The sequence below is a fragment of the Atractosteus spatula genome, chromosome 1 (assembly GCF_055471065.1).
Source record: "Atractosteus spatula isolate fAtrSpa1 chromosome 1, fAtrSpa1.hap1, whole genome shotgun sequence".
Taxonomy (NCBI): domain Eukaryota; kingdom Metazoa; phylum Chordata; class Actinopteri; order Semionotiformes; family Lepisosteidae; genus Atractosteus; species Atractosteus spatula.
In genome coordinates, this window is record NC_142706.1 from 1,444,749 (window position 1) to 1,460,065 (window position 15,317).

The 15,317-nt window shown below is 50.3% G+C and overlaps 1 protein-coding gene across 3 annotated transcripts; it reads right to left on the reverse strand.

Annotated features, from left to right (window-relative positions):
• Positions 1-740: 740 nt before the first annotated feature.
• On the reverse strand, positions 741-12,423 carry lonrf1 (LON peptidase N-terminal domain and ring finger 1). Of its 3 annotated transcripts, none has more exons than XM_088923413.1 (12): positions 11,394-12,423; positions 8,285-8,403; positions 7,582-7,704; positions 6,452-6,607; positions 5,637-5,877; positions 5,125-5,215; positions 4,896-5,010; positions 4,252-4,373; positions 3,789-3,947; positions 3,295-3,457; positions 2,754-2,906; positions 741-1,968 (listed from the first exon to the last, which is right to left on the reverse strand). In XM_088923413.1, the coding sequence occupies exons 1-12, from the start codon at positions 12,058-12,060 to the stop codon at positions 1,810-1,812; spliced, it is 2,268 nt and encodes a 755-aa protein (XP_088779539.1). In that variant the 5' UTR covers positions 12,061-12,423; the 3' UTR covers positions 741-1,809. The 3 variants fall into 3 exon arrangements, with proteins under 3 accessions (XP_088779539.1, XP_088779622.1, XP_088779702.1); XM_088923496.1 differs by having other exon boundaries at positions 5,637-5,874; positions 11,394-12,176; XM_088923576.1 differs by lacking the exon at positions 6,452-6,607 and having other exon boundaries at positions 11,394-12,158.
• Between the last annotated feature and the right edge of the window lie 2,894 nt (positions 12,424-15,317).

Below are 15,317 nucleotides of genomic sequence, written 5' to 3' on the forward strand. Positions count from 1 at the left end.
AAACTTTTTTTTTTTTTTTACAAGAAAGTCTTGAGATTTGTCACCAAAGCATGTTCAGGAACAGCAAAGAGAAAGTCTAAAAAAACAGGTGTGGGGCATACTGGAAGAGTTCTGGGATCCCCGTTCTGTTTGGACCTGACCAGAACACTTACCGAAAGATTCAGGTGAAAAGGTTTGTCGTGTTGTCTGTGTGGGGTGAATGACCTTCTGACAATTGCCCTCTGGAGTAGATCTGCATTCATCCCATCTCTCATTTGTACAGACTGATACTCATGTTTTTAATTGTCTACTGTACTGTGGGGTACAGCCCAGTGATTGGGATAAAATCACTGTTTTGGAATGGGTTTTAAAAAATTCTGCTGTTAGATGGCTACCTGACAAGTAATAAGTCCTACTTTGGCAAGTACTGACTCAAGAAGAGATAATAGCCAAAACCTCTCGACAAGATCGGAATTGTTGAATCAGGGCTGAACGGCCCAACGTAGAGTCAGTGTTTTACGTCAAAGCTTCATCTACAATCTGAAAAAGCCCAGGTACAATTTGTTGCCCCAGTTGTACCGAGTACATGATTATTCAGTACTGCTTAAAGCAACTTTAAATCTCTTTGGCAATTCTGGCAAGGAGAACTGCAATTATAAATTCTAAGCGAGTAGTGTGCACAGTGCCACCCTCGGACAAGGAGATCACTGCTGCACATGAGAGACGTCACAGCCCAGTAACGGCACCACCGAATGAACAGCCATGGTACAAATGTCTTTTATTGAAAATTGATAAATATTCAAGCTGGAGCATAATCTGTATAAACCTTTTACAAATGATTTACATACAATAAAGCATTTATAAGACATATTTACACACAGAGAAGTACACCACGAAAACCAGACGCACAGAAGCTTGTCGCGGAGGGAGCCGGGCGCCAGGAATCCAAGCCGTGCCTGCGAGCGTGCACACACACACACCCTGGACACACCGCTCCCAGCGCCAGCCTCGCTCGCCCAAGCATCCCGCGAGAACCTCCTTCTTCTGCACCCCCAACAGGACCATGTATATTGTAAAGAATATCAAGTTCCCCCTTTTCATTTTCAACAGACACGGACATGCGATCAAATGTTTCAACTACTTAAAATTAAACTACAGTAAAACTGATGGGTACTGGAACGGGTGGCTGTGCAGAAGAAACACTGAAGAACGAACATATATTTGTTCATACAGGAAGTTGATTGCCCAGGCCAATACCACTGCAAATAAATACTATGTTCTTTAAGGATCCAAGAGACTCCAAACCGACTTAAAATTCAGAGGCTTAAGAGAAACAAATTGTGCCTTTTCAGTGTCAGAGTAACAAAAACGACAGCTTCACAGACCTCCATAAGAGTGCTTGTGCATAACGAGCTTAAAAGTGACAGTGAGATTATTAACAGCACAAGAAATGATAGGACTAACATAGCACTGCATTGTAAACCTGTTACCTTATTAAATGAAATCTCTCCGTACGTGAACACCTTCAAAATCATTGACCCCACATTCAGAATTTCACAGAAATAACCAATATCTTCTCCACACTGCAACCCCAGAGACAATTAGACTGCAGATTCGTGATGCAGTGAACTAGGCTGTGTCCTATCTCTTTGATTGCACTTTTTTTTGTTATTACTATTATTTTTTAAGACCATCGATAAAGTGTCTGTGTTTCACGAGAGGCCGTTTAAACAGCATCACAAGTACAAAAAAAGGCAGCAGGAAAACCGAGAAGGCCACCGGACAGCACCAGGCGACTTGAATGGAAGATCCAGAGGAATGTCCCTTTGGCTATTCGCTGGGGATGCTCTGCAGGTATGTGAGGATGTGCTGGATTTTCAGCAGCCGCTCCTTCAGCGATGTCATGGACAGAACCGACAGCTGGTACCGCCGGTCTACGGGAAGGACAGCCAGCAGCCACCAGCAACAGGCCGGCCCGTTGGGGGTAGCCTGGAGGAACACACAAGTGTAAGAGCTACCAGGTCCTGCTTGCCAACACTTGCTTTCCCCCCCAGCAACTGTAAGGAGATTGGTAAAGTGTGATCCTTACGTGTTGCTGTACTGCGCAGATGATGCAGTACATGAATATGTAAACAGAGTGTATATATATATACACACAGTAGTAGATTGAGGAGGGTTGGTTAGGCAGTTACAGAGTTAGTGTAGAAAGAGTTATAGAGCACTGTGTTAATAAAGTGTTCGTTCATAATTAAGAAGCTGTGTGATTAATGAGTGCCGTTAAGTACACTAATAGAGAACATAACAACAACGGCGATAAAAACAAAAGGGAAAGGGTTTATTTGCTGCTATTTTATGTGACATTCAACACGTGTTATTTGATGTTTTTAATCCTAGCCTCCTGTAATCTTTTGCTGGCCTGCCCTAGAGCCTCTTGGCTGCACCCGAACAACACCCGCACTGCGAGAAGTCCGCCAGCCGTCCGTAACCTTAGAACAATTGCGGATTTAACACCGATCTTCATCTGTCTCACCGTGTGACGCAGACATTGCATGATGAAGTCCGAGTGGGTCAATGTGCTTTGTTCCCGTTTTATTTTTTTTGGTTTGGCAACAGGCTTTAGCCCTCTGGAACACGCGTACGTTCCAATTGCAATATTTTTTTTTACACATCATGTTGAATGCGTCTGGCTCCAACAAAGCAGCCTGGCATGGGGGGGGGGGAATAAATGAAGGTAAAACAAGCGGCATGTTCTTCTCCCTGGGAGATGGCCTCACCTGGATGTCCTCCTCTCTCCCGGGCATCGCCCCGAAGTGCTGCAGGATCTGCCCACGGAACGGGTCCTTCAGGTGCTGGAACCACGTGCAGGCCTGTGCGTAGACCTGGTCGTGCAGCTCCTGCAGCCTGGACAGCTCCGCCACGTCCTGAACCTGCCAACGGAAGCGGCGACCCAACATCAGAGCCCTTCTTTTGCTTTCATTTTCACTGCAAGGCAGCACTGAAGCCGTCGCAGCTGAAAGATACCCCTACGGTTATTCTCCAGTCAACTCCAAAAGCTACTGCGGGACACGTCACCGCAACATACCCCTGTCCAGTTTATTTTAAATTTTTCAACACGCCGTCTTGTTAGTCATTTACATCTAGCTTTGCAACAGACAACACCCACTGAAGCTTGCATCCCAACCTTTTCATTCATTCATTCATTTTTTTTTAGCAGTTAATCGACGACGTCTCTCATTGGGGACGCCTTCATGCTCACGTCTTCCCCATTTCAGATTGGGGGTTCACGTTTTTTTTCGCCACTGCAAACACTCTTACCTTCACGTCTTCCAGATAGTCGATGTCGGCTATGCAGTATCCGTCTCTCATTCCCTTTTTCAAGACCCGGAACCGTTTCCCACCCAGAGTGTCCACTACTGAGCGGCCGTCGGGAAGGAAGTGGACACTTCGGATTTGGAGCATGCACCCGTAGTCAACAAAACTGCAGGCAGACGGCAAGACAATGTCATAAGAACACGCTCATACTTGCACCGGGGCTAGTTTTCCCCAAACCCAATTAACCTAGCAGTACGTGTTTGGACTGAGGGAGGAAACCCACACAAACACGGGGAGAACATACAAACTCCACGCAGAAACCGAACCTACTGCAGGGCCGCCTCACTTTCCTTTTTTAGAGAGAATTCCGACTTGCGGGCATTTAGTGATAATCCAACACAATTCTAAATCGCGTGAATCCCTTCCCTACGTGAAGAAACTTTGGCGGAAATCTCGAAGTCACAAGAGTACCTCCCACGGCGCACACGGAACCGTACCCCTTGTGAGGATCGCTGATGCACATCCCAAACTGCCTGGTGCCCGTTTCTATGCACCTCCGGATCATGAGTCGGTATCTGGGCTCAAACACGTGGAGGGGGCAAGGCACGGTGGGGTAGGCCATGGTGCAGATGAAGATCGGGACATTCTTTGTCAAGCTGTGCCAAAAACAGACCGAACACATCATTTCGAGATCTGTGTACATTATGAGAAGAACACAACTCAGTGTTTTTCCATCTCGTTAACAACTTCTCAGAACAACTGCTCCGGATACACAGCGTCAACTCCAGCGGACAGTCCCACTAATTAACACTCTTCTCAAAGGCAGAGCGGATCCACAGGGATGGATGACGCACAGCCTAACAACAGGCCCAGCCAAGGCACGCAGAGAGACGTGGATCGGAATGACAAGTGGGCTGCTGGGTGAATGGCAGGAACAGACGCTGCATGTAATGTACTTACTCCGAGAGCTCCTTCGTTTCCTCCATGTGCATCCTCTTTCTTTCGTTGTGCTCCTCAGACAAATACTTCTTAATCAGCTCCTCAAGAAGCTGTGTAATACTGTATTTCCTAGATGCTAGGTACTGTGAAGAAACAAAAGTTAACAGCCATCATCTTCAATGGCTATAACTTTTCACATCCAACAAAGAGCTACTTCCCCAGGTCCACACCAAGGACTACTGTGAGGAATGAAAGGCAGAGAGGCCTGGAGAAAAGTTTCACATCACTTTTCAGTCAAATACAATGCCTGCAGATGAAACCTTTTAGCTATTTTAATAGAAGCACTGCTGGCTGTGACTGTAGGGTTTCCACGGGATCCACACTGTCACAGGCACTCCGCCGCCCTCTGGGAACAACTGTACATTACACCTTTAATTACAGAGCCTCTCATTTCTTAACTGCCTTGTGTTTCCCCTCTCCATCCACTAGGACCTCGGAAAAAGAATATCCGGGTGATAAAACAACAGAAGGATCCCTTCATTTTAAGGAAGCCAAGAGAGAGTGCCACTGAAAGTGTTAAGCCCACCTTACACCTCTCAATTTCCACACACCACACTCAACGTCCAAGAGAGCACAGCTCTAGACCGGAAACAGACCCTGCTGACCTCTTTCAAGCTTTCCTTGCAGAGAGGACACTGGGGCATGTGGTCCAGACAGCGCTCCAAACAGCTCTTGCAGAAGGTATGACCGCAAGGTGTCGTCACTGGCTCATAGAATAACCTGCAAAGCAAACAGGACACATGGATCAGCTCCTTGATCCAGCTCCAGGAATAAGGCTACAGAACAGCACAGAGCATTAAGAAAGCTCAACACTGACCCCTGCTGTTCACTTACCTCATACAGAGAGAGCACTCGAAGTCGGTCACTTCCAATAACTCCTCGGCAACTACTCTGCGGATCACAGTGGCACTTGTAACCAAACTTTCTACAAAAAAACATTAAAGCCATTAAATATAATCATCTAAATTCAACTAACACAGTGGCACATAAGGATCAATTCAATTTCTATCAGTTACCTCCCTCTTCGAAACACAGAAAGGCTGCCACAGACATTACACTTTAAAATTCTGTCCCAATTTCACTTTTTTTTAAGGTTGAATTTGGTTCAAAATAATTCCGCGTTCTGATGAACCTTTTTTTTTAAGTACGTCTACCGCCAACAAAAGCAGTTTTCATCTTACAGCTAGGCTTCATCCTTTTGAAAACTACTCCCACCACTTCCAAAACAAGTACTGGACAAGTAAGAAAGATAAAAGGACAGAGAGCTCACTGAAATTAAACCATGACAGAAGTGTTTTCGCAGCTGGTGAGACCAGGCAGACGCAGGAGCTGTGCAAAACACTCACCTCCTTGTTTTTTGTGTTTGTTCCTGCCAACGACAACGAACGAGGGGCCCTGCTCTGAGGAGGACAGTTTCCTCTTCAACAGGGCCCCCTTGTCCTGCCCACAGAGCTGGGGGGCGGAGGACACCCTCTTCAGGCCCTCTTCGCCCGCCGGGCTCTCCGGGCGGCTCTGGCCCCGCAGGGAATGGGCTCGGCTCAGGCCCGGCTTCTCCAGACCCTCGCACGGCTCCGGGACCGCGCGCTGCTGTGGGAGGAGAGGAGAGGGGCCGCCGCTGCCGTTAAAATTACACAGACCGCCACGAGCACAGCCGACACCCACCAAGCTCAACCTCCGATAAAACACATTCTAAGACACGCTAAAGACGCAACAGAGGAGCACCGACTTTCCCCAATCCTCGGCAGTATATAATAAAACACACGCAGCAATGCGAGCAAGAGAGAAGCATCACGTCCGCAAGACCACACTCGCTCCTCTGCAAACTTACGCTACTCCCATCCGAGTGTCACCCCTGTGCCCCAGGGTATGATGGAAATAGATTTAGGGAAATTTCCAACCCCTCTGCCATCTCACTCTGAAGTAAGGATACTCTTACCCCCTCAAACATTGTCGCCCAGAACTAAAAAACGCTTTGTCAGCTGTGTTTGCTTTTCACACACTCGCACAAAGCAAATTCCTCCTCAGGGATCAAAGGGCTAGGACCGAACCCGGGGAACATCCGCACCGCCTGGACGGCAGTGGACACCAAACCCAAAACACTTGCCAAACGGAGATCGGAAAGCTCGGTCACGCACGGAGGCCGCCGGCGGAGCGGGAGTACCTCTTCCGAGCTGGGATGCACCAAGCGCAGGGCCGCTCCGCCGTAGGCGTCCGCGATGGGCACTTTCCCCCGGAGGCGAGGCGAGGAGCCCGGCGCGGTCTCCCGCAGTCCCACTTTCACATTCTCGCTGCCGGGCGACAGCAAGTCGTACAGGATCTGCAGGGTTTAACCGGGATCACATCGGTAAACCAGGACACGACGGCAGAAGGTAAAACTCATGCCTTCTCCCAGCGTCACTGAATCCACTGCATCATCGGCCAGGAGAACAAACGCCGATTTGTGACCGTGACCTGCAGACCCACGTGTACAGCAGGGGCTCACTGGAGCGATCGGAGTGTTTCGAACCCGTGACCATCTAAGGGGGGTCCAGTCTTGAACACCACTCCTATTTGTCGCCCGTAATGGTGTCATGTAATTGAGAGGCCGTTTTGGGGGAGAAAAAACAGAAGTGAATCTCGTCCTTTATATTTTTATACTTTATTTTTCACGGTCACCGCATGGCTGACCAAAGTGTCTGTTTAAACTATAAGCCCCCCCAAGAGGGATACCCTCTACTGTACAAACATGATTACACCAGAGCAACAGCAACACAACGTCAGCCTTAATATTTTGATAGAAGGCCCTTTGAAATCTACTTAAACACAAATTGACCAAGGACGAGCAAAGCATTTCTCCAGCTCAACTTTAATCACACGCATTCAAACTGAAACCTTGTGCCTGTTTGAAATTTACTTTGTTTTACACAGGCAATGTCAACAGGGCGGTTTTTTAAACTACCTTCCGGATCTACAGTATACAGTCATTTCAAGATCAAGCTTAAACAAAGTACAAGCTGACAAAGCATCATGAATATAACAAATTCGTGACTCAAAAGAACGATCTCAAGGGAAATAAAATGAACGATTGCCGAAAGGCTCCATCTCGTATGAAATAAACTGAAGGAGAATGGTGTTTAAACATGGTTTATTTTTTTTTAGTTCGAGTAGGTAGCTGCAACAGCATGCATAGGCTGCAAAGGAACAAGTTAAAGGTTTATTCCAGCTGAAAAGAGAAGAAAGAAAACAATGTTTCGGCTGTGGAGCCTTCTTCAGGTGTGAGCAATTAATCTTTTTATGTAAACGCCAACGTACCTTTTCAACCTCTTTCTTGGCTGGTGCAAAATCTTCGTCTATGGCCAGACACTGCAGAAACACCTGCAGAGAGTCGTCCGTGCAACCCATCTCTTGCAACATTTTGGCTTTCTTGAAGTAACCCTGCAGAAGTCAAACACACTTAACTTACTGGACACTAAACTCGCCTGAAACAAAGAGACGCCTACACTTCTGACTAGCGAGCTTTAACAGTCAGAGAAAAATCCACTACAACCAAACTGGCATTATCAGGATCTAACGAATTGAGATGGTTTAACCTAAACTGTGCTTGCTGCTTCAATACTGCCCACGCACACCTCCTTCCTAGCCTTCTCTTGCTAGGAGCGCAGAACTACAGGCAGCTACAACTGGCTCCCTGCTTTGTCAAGCGTCTCGCTCTCACAACAGAACGGGGGCACCACCTGCTACAGCAGTTTTAAACAGACTGCGAGTCCAAGTAACTGTTCCTTACAAATCCAACAAATTAAACAATTTTCCATTTTAAATCTTGCATAACTGAACATTACGCCATGTGACAAACAGACAGCATCAAGTTTCATTGTTTTTGGTCATTTTGCTCTGCATCTCTAAAAGAGGTTTTTAAACAAGCCCGCGAGGGGACTCCAGCTGCAGAAACCAGCTGCTCCGCTCTGCTGCAGCGCATCCGCACAGCTAACAAGTCACACAGGAGTCACGGACCCACCTCTGGCCAGTTTGCAGTATCCACACACAAAGCCTCCAGATCTTCCAGGGCCTCTTTGTTCTGTCGAAGTGCAGCATGAATCTCGGCTCTGTAGGTCCGTAACAGTATGTCACTGGGGTCTGTAGTGTAACGGAGAGAAGGAGAAAAATATTCAGACAGCTCTTGACATTGCCTACTCCTTACGTAAACTCAGTGCAGCAGGTTACATAAGACACTGCCTGCTGCCTGGCATTTTTTATTTAAAAAAAACACTCCCATTCCATTCAACGTAAACATGTGCAGTCCACTCCTCAGTCAAGAATGTGAAGCACTAAAAAATGAATCTCTTCAGCAAGCGAGATCTGCGAGTCACAAAACGCAGTGTTTATATAACCTCAAAAACAGCAGAGCAAGAGCCTTGCGTAACCCTACAACATAACCGCCGACAAAGTTGCAGCGGTAATACAACAAGAGCAACAACAGCTTATGTCACAGGACGAAAGAGCACTTTGACGATGTACAGATTCACTGACTTTTGACTCCAGTGCTGTTTCTAGACCCGTTCTTCCCACGTGGATTTTAGCATTAGCTAAAAAAAACCCTCAAACTAGAAAAAGGTCGTCGCGTTAAGGTAAGTTAACGTGGTGCCAGAGCTCGGCTCTTCTCCCTGCACCCCGGGCGAAGGGTGGAACTGGAGACAAGCAGGAGGAACGGGGGAATTCGGATCCAACAGAGCCGCAGCGCCACAGGCGCAACTGCCTCTTCACGCCAGGCTGAAGCTGCCCCTGCTGCTGCTGCAGAGGCCGGAGTCGCCTCTCCTGCAGGACGGGCAGCACAGCTCCCAGGCGCCTCCGCGGCTCTCCGTCTCCCACTGTAGCACCGATCGTAATGAACCCTACAGGGACGCCAACATCGAAACTCACGTCTTCGCAATCTGCACGGGCCTCGGACCAGTTCACACAGCTGGGCTCTCACACCCCAGAACTACGACACCCCGGGAGAGGACTATGGAAGTCTTTCAGCGTGTTCCCAAAACTAATCTTCACATATTAGCCCGACACCTGCAATTCATCGGGACTACACCGCCTCACATCCACAGAGGCAGTGTTTACTGTCAATTCATCAGCCATGACTAACGAGTGGAACTGCTTCGCGCAGGAACTGCCCGGCTGCTCGTATAGATACTTTATTGTCCACATCTGTGGAAACTTGTCATCTGTTGTAATACTTGTTTTCAATTATATGATGACTGCCACACTTTGACCAAGTGACAGTTGACCATTACAAGCCATTGTACAAACTGTGATGATTCTGTGCAGGCAGTCTTGCACAAAGCCATCTGCTAAATATCAACATCAACAGTTGTGTTGGAAACAAACAATAGTGCTCCAGTGTTGCAACAGTGCAAAAATGCAGAAGAAACTGTGAGATTCAGCCTGATGTCTGGCATCACAGCCTGTCCTTGGAACTTCATTTTGTTGCACACTGTTATAAGACCAAAATACTTCATTTATTAACTTCAATTTCCTGTGACAAACACCAGTGATAAGAGACACAAGGCAGAGACAACAGGAGACAGTCTGGCCTTCTGGGTTCAGGTCGGGCTGCATGAAAGCTAGAAAGCAGAAAGCTAACCATGAGGATGGTGCAAAAAACTACTAGACCTAGAACACTGACATCAGGGCTCTGCACTCTAGACAGGGTGACCCCTCCCTGCGGCAGGGCCCCGCGCTCTAGACAGAGTACCCCCCTCCCTCTGCGCTCTAGACAGGGTGACCCCTCCCTGCGGCGGGGCTCTGCGCTCTAGACAGGGTGACCCCTCCCTGCGGAGTGGCCCTGCGCTCTAGACAGGGTGACGCCCCTCCCTCTGCACTCTAGACAGGGCGACCCCCCTCCCTCTGCACTCTAGACAGGGTGACCCCTCCCTGCGGAGGGGCCCTGCGCTCTAGACAGGGTGACCCCCCTCCCTCTGCACTCTAGACAGGGTGACCCCTCCCTACAGAGGGGCCCTGCGCTCTAGACAGGGTGACCCCTCCCTGCAGAGGGGCCCTGCGCTCTAGACAGGGTGACCCCCCTCCCTCTGCACTCTAGACAGGGTGACCCCTCCCTGCGGAGGGGCCCTGCGCTCTGGACAGGGTGACCCCCCTCCCTCTGCACTCTAGACAGGGTGACCCCCCTCCCTGCGGCGGGGCCCCGCACTCTAGACAGGGTGACCCCTCCCTGCGGCGGGGCTCTGCGCTCTAGACAGGGTGACCCCCCTCCCTCTGCGCTCTAGACAGGGTGACCCCTCCCTGCGGCGGGGCTCTGCGCTCTAGACAGGGTGACCCCCCTCCCTCTGCGCTCTAGACAGGGTGACCCCGCGCTCTAGACAGAGTACCCCCCTCCCTCTGCGCTCTAGACAGGGTGACCCCTCCCTGCGGCGGGCCCTGTCCGTGTTCTCGGTCCTCTGCCCTGACCCGTATCTAGTCTGTGCTCTCTCACCTGCGAGCCTCTCTACACTTCAGTTCACTGGACTTCACACGCAGCAGCTCGACAGCTCGACAAACGGCAGCTGCCGTCCGGTCACCCGAGCCTCCACTGAAGACCCCTCCTCCCCCAGAGCAATTTCGCGCACTCCTGCCGTGTGGCAGCCGTGGTCTGAGAAAGCATTTCACGACCAAGCCGGCTGCAGTCCGCGTCACACCACGTCATCGCCGTCCCCACGCACTCCACGGGAAATGTTTTGTTTCCCACCCCGCACCCAAGCAGCTGCCGGGAAACACACGGGCACCCATGCACTCCGCATGGAGTGTGTTTGCACCCCCCCCCCCCCCCGCAGGTTATAAAACCACCTCTCTCGGGTCATGACCCCGCTTACACAACAGCACGCCCCCGCCGCGCATGCGCCGCCGGGGTTACACAACGCGGGGTCACCCGAGGGGAGAGACGGGGTGCAGTTTCTGGGGCTCGGTCAGCAGGTCTCCCACCCCCGCCCCAGCGCCACGACACCGGTCCCCCCCCTCTTCCCCTGTCGCTCCCGAGAGGCGACACACTCCCCCCACAACCTCAGATCCGCGAAAAGGCCCCCCAATAACAACACCACCACCACCACCACCAGTGTGAGCCGAGAGGAGCCCCGGCTTGAGCTCACCTGCCTTGAGCCCGCCGCTCGACACGGCCAGGGCCTCCTCGTACCGCCGCCGCCCGCACAGCCCCTCAATCTCCGCGCACAGCCGGGCCCGGCTCGGCCCGCCCGGGACCCACTTCTCCAGGACGTGGCAGAGCACCACGTTGGTGCGGGGCGCCCCGCCGTCGCCCCGCCGGGCCGCCAGCCTCTCGGCGCAGCGCCGGCACCGGGCCACCACCTCCCGCTGCAGGCAGCGGCGGCAGTACGTGTGCCCGCAGGCGGCGGTCGCCGGCTCGGAGAGGAGCCTGCCGCAGCCGGGGCAGTCCAGGGGCTCGGCGGCGGGGCTGGCGCTGCGCTCCCCGGCCGCCTCCGCCTTCTTGAAGTTCCGCAGGACGCAGCCCACCAGCGCGCCCAGCTGCTCCGGCCGGCCGGAGCCGTACCTCAGCGCCAGGGCGAACGCGTCCAGGGCCTCCTTGAGCCGGTCCTGCGCCGCCAGCTCCTCGGCCCGGCGGAGGACCAGCCCCTGCCGGTGCGCCCGGTCCGCGGCCGCCGGGCCGGCGAGGAGGAGGAGGGAGGCTCCCTGCCGCCGCCTCCTGCTGCTGCTGCTGCTGCTGCCGCTGCTGCCGCCGCCGCCGCCGCTGCTGCTGCTCTCTCCCAGCGCTTCGTCCGCCGCCGGGTTCAGGACTGACATGCTCAGAGCGGGGTGAGCGCCTTACGAGCGTCCGCAGGGCTGTGGCCCGGGAGGTTACCGGGACACGTACGCGGAGACACCAGCACACCTCGGCGGATCGCGCTGGCCGGCCTCCCGGCGCCGGCCCGTTATATAAAAACGCCGTCACGTGGTCCGCGGGGCGGCGCTGTGATTGGCTGCCGGGGGAGCCCTGGTTACAAAACTTCGCCGTGCGGGTTTCATAACAACCTGGGGGGGAGGAGGAGGAAGAAGAAAGGGGGGGGGTGCAGAGGTTCTGGGGTACCCTGTTCAGCCAGCTTGGCGTCCCTCACCCACCTCCCCCTGACTCCGTCCACTGTGGCTCAGCTCTCACAGCACTGCCAGGAAGGCAGAGGAGGGGGGCTGGCAGCCTTCAAGTTCAAGTGTGGAAGAGCCTGGTGCTGCCAGTGTTTACAAAAACTGTTATATCACCAGCTGATAAGAGCTGCCCTGCACAATTACTGCTCACTCTGCCCTTTTTCCACCCTGCCCCCCTTTATTTTTCACAATGTCTGTAGAAACCTGTAGAGTAATGTGACTCCCAAGCCTGCCTTGTTTTCTGACAGTTGTTTAATTTCAGATACATGGGGCGCTTGTTGGCAGGGCCCATGAATGACAGCGTTGCCACAGCAGATACGATTAACGCGCAGTATCTACAGTACAGCTCACGTTACTGCGCACTTACATTCCTCACGTGAAGCTTCATGGTGGAATTTGACTCGGCCAAAAAAAGACATGGAACCGACTTCGAAATGTTGTAAACCTCAGCTCTAAAGTTATCGGCAAGCCTTTGAGACCGCTTTCTGCACCAGCAGACCCCGAGGAAGGCCTGTGCCATCATTAAAGACTCGGCTCATATTCTTCATCGGTCTTTTGAACTTTTGCCTTCAGGAAGACATTTTTGCTGCCCACTGTGCAGGACAAATGGAAGTCTTATCAACATGATGTCTGTTGGACAGAACCTCCCCTACAAATGTGCGTGTACTGTACTAGTCCCTTCCCAAATACTACACACTGTTACTTCCAGTTACTTCTGTGGACGGCTTGCTGTTTTTATTTATCTGTTCTGGTTTTTGGTTTGTTTTTGTAAGGTATTAATGTATTGTAGCGCTCTCGGGTTCACATGGGTATGCGCCCCCGCTGCTGCCGCCTCAGGTCGGCCCCCCCAGCGCTGGGGACTCAAACCCGGGCCTCCAGCATCACTCAACAGGGACCCAGCCAGCTGAGCTAAAGGGAGCTCTCCCGTCAGCCCAGCGGCTGAGATCCCTGCTGTTCACAGGGAAGGACGGTGACGTCACCACACTGGCAAGCCGGCTCGCACAATCTGCAATGTCGGCCGTCTGCATTACAGTATGTCACACCACTTGCTGCATAAAAAGACCCCCCCCCCCCACCCCTTTAGATCAAATACTAATATAAAGCTCTTTGTCCCAGATCAGCTGGACAGACCAGATTGAAGCTCAGTATTTCAACCTTGCCAAGAGAGCATGCTCTTCTGTAGTCTTTAGGGAACTCTGATTTTCTGAGTGAGGAATCCCTTGGTTAAAATCTCCTAATTAGTGCTTGCATTTTAGAGCAGGGAGATGGGCTCCCATTTATTGTGGCCTATTATTGTTTGTTCTGGGTTTGCAGGGAGAAAGAGATATAACTGCGGGAAGCAGAAGTTTAGGAGGCAGCCTCTTATCTGTGGCCTTTGTAGGCATTACATTATAGACTTTGTAACAGTCTGGGATTTTCTGCGAGATCAGAATGTTAAGCCACTGGGATGTGTAAATTTGCACATAGGGAAACTTGTGTGTAGTATATTTATGTTGTGTGTTGCTTAGTGTCTGTATTCCCTGTACGTCGCCTTGAATAAATATTTGTATAAACAAGTGTTTCAAATGTATTTTTCCAATGGTGGCAGAGTCATGGGGACACCTAGTGGTGAATGCTTGTTCATTCTGAGATGGTTTTCAGTTTTGAAGGACTGAGAAAATCCTATTGCTCAGAAAAACAAAAAAGAAAAGAGTGAATTATAACATTTTGTATGGTCTGTTCTGTAATAACAGGAGTGCATGTCTTTATTTACTGGATTCAGTTGCATTCTTTAAAATACATTATCTATGCGGGATGAGAAAACATTCCAAACGAAATTGTTTCTGAAGGAGGAAATATAAAATGATTCATAAATGTACGTCAGATGGAACTTGTCAGGGAGGCCTGAATGTGTTGTCACGAGTCACTGGGCACTAGTCAGCTTGTGCACCTGCTCGTGTCTGGGTTGATGTCTAGGCCTGCTTGTGATGGTTATTATTACCATTGTCATTTCTTAGTATTGGATCTTAGTCAGTTGCACCTTCTGCAGACAATAAGCGGGTGAAAACACTGAGCATGAAGATTTCTGTTTGTCTTTTTCACAGAAGAAAATGTTGATATTTGGTCAAAGTGAGAGCATCTTTCAGGAGGGGCTCTAGGTATAATTCATAGATTAAATATGCTAATGCTTATACAGTACTGTGATATGTTATACTATTGATCACTTCTATACACACTGCTGTGCATAGTTCGAGACATTCTGAATTGTTCTGCTTTTTTCATTCAAAGTTCTTCCTTCTTTATGCAGAAGCACACTGAAATATTACCTATTTTGTTTAAGCTAACAGTTAATCTTAATAGTTCTGTATTTTTGTAGTGCAAAAAAGCAACCCTTTAATTTAATTTTTTCGATCTGATTGGTCAATGTGGTTTATTGGCTCCTAAAACGCTTTGTAGTGCCTGTCCATTTCTAGAATCTAGGTCTACCTTGAGTTTTGACCCTCTGTTTGAAGATCTGATCAGTGTGAATTAAACACTGCTAAATTAAACATCTGGTTTAACATCAACCAAGCTGATGTGTATGAATAACAGTCACAGTTGTCATAACAGAAGTGAACCAGCTGAGGCTTTGAGAAAATGAGTGATGCTCCTGACGCATTCTTTATATTGCAACTGCGGATTGTTCCTGAGATGTCTAAAACCTTTGTGCAGCAGTGTAAAGGGTGCATGCACATCACTTCTGTCAGCAGACCTTATTCATTACAAGCTGGTATTATGCAGTTAAAATATACAAAGAAAATACTAGAAGCAAGTTTGCCGTTGGAGGGCAGGATGTGCTTTTCACATGCAGTTCTAGTAGGTGATTTTCCTCTGTGTGACTCTAGGGGGAGCCCTTGAGCATGCAGTTGCAGTAGTGTTCTGGGAATGAAAACATGGACAAC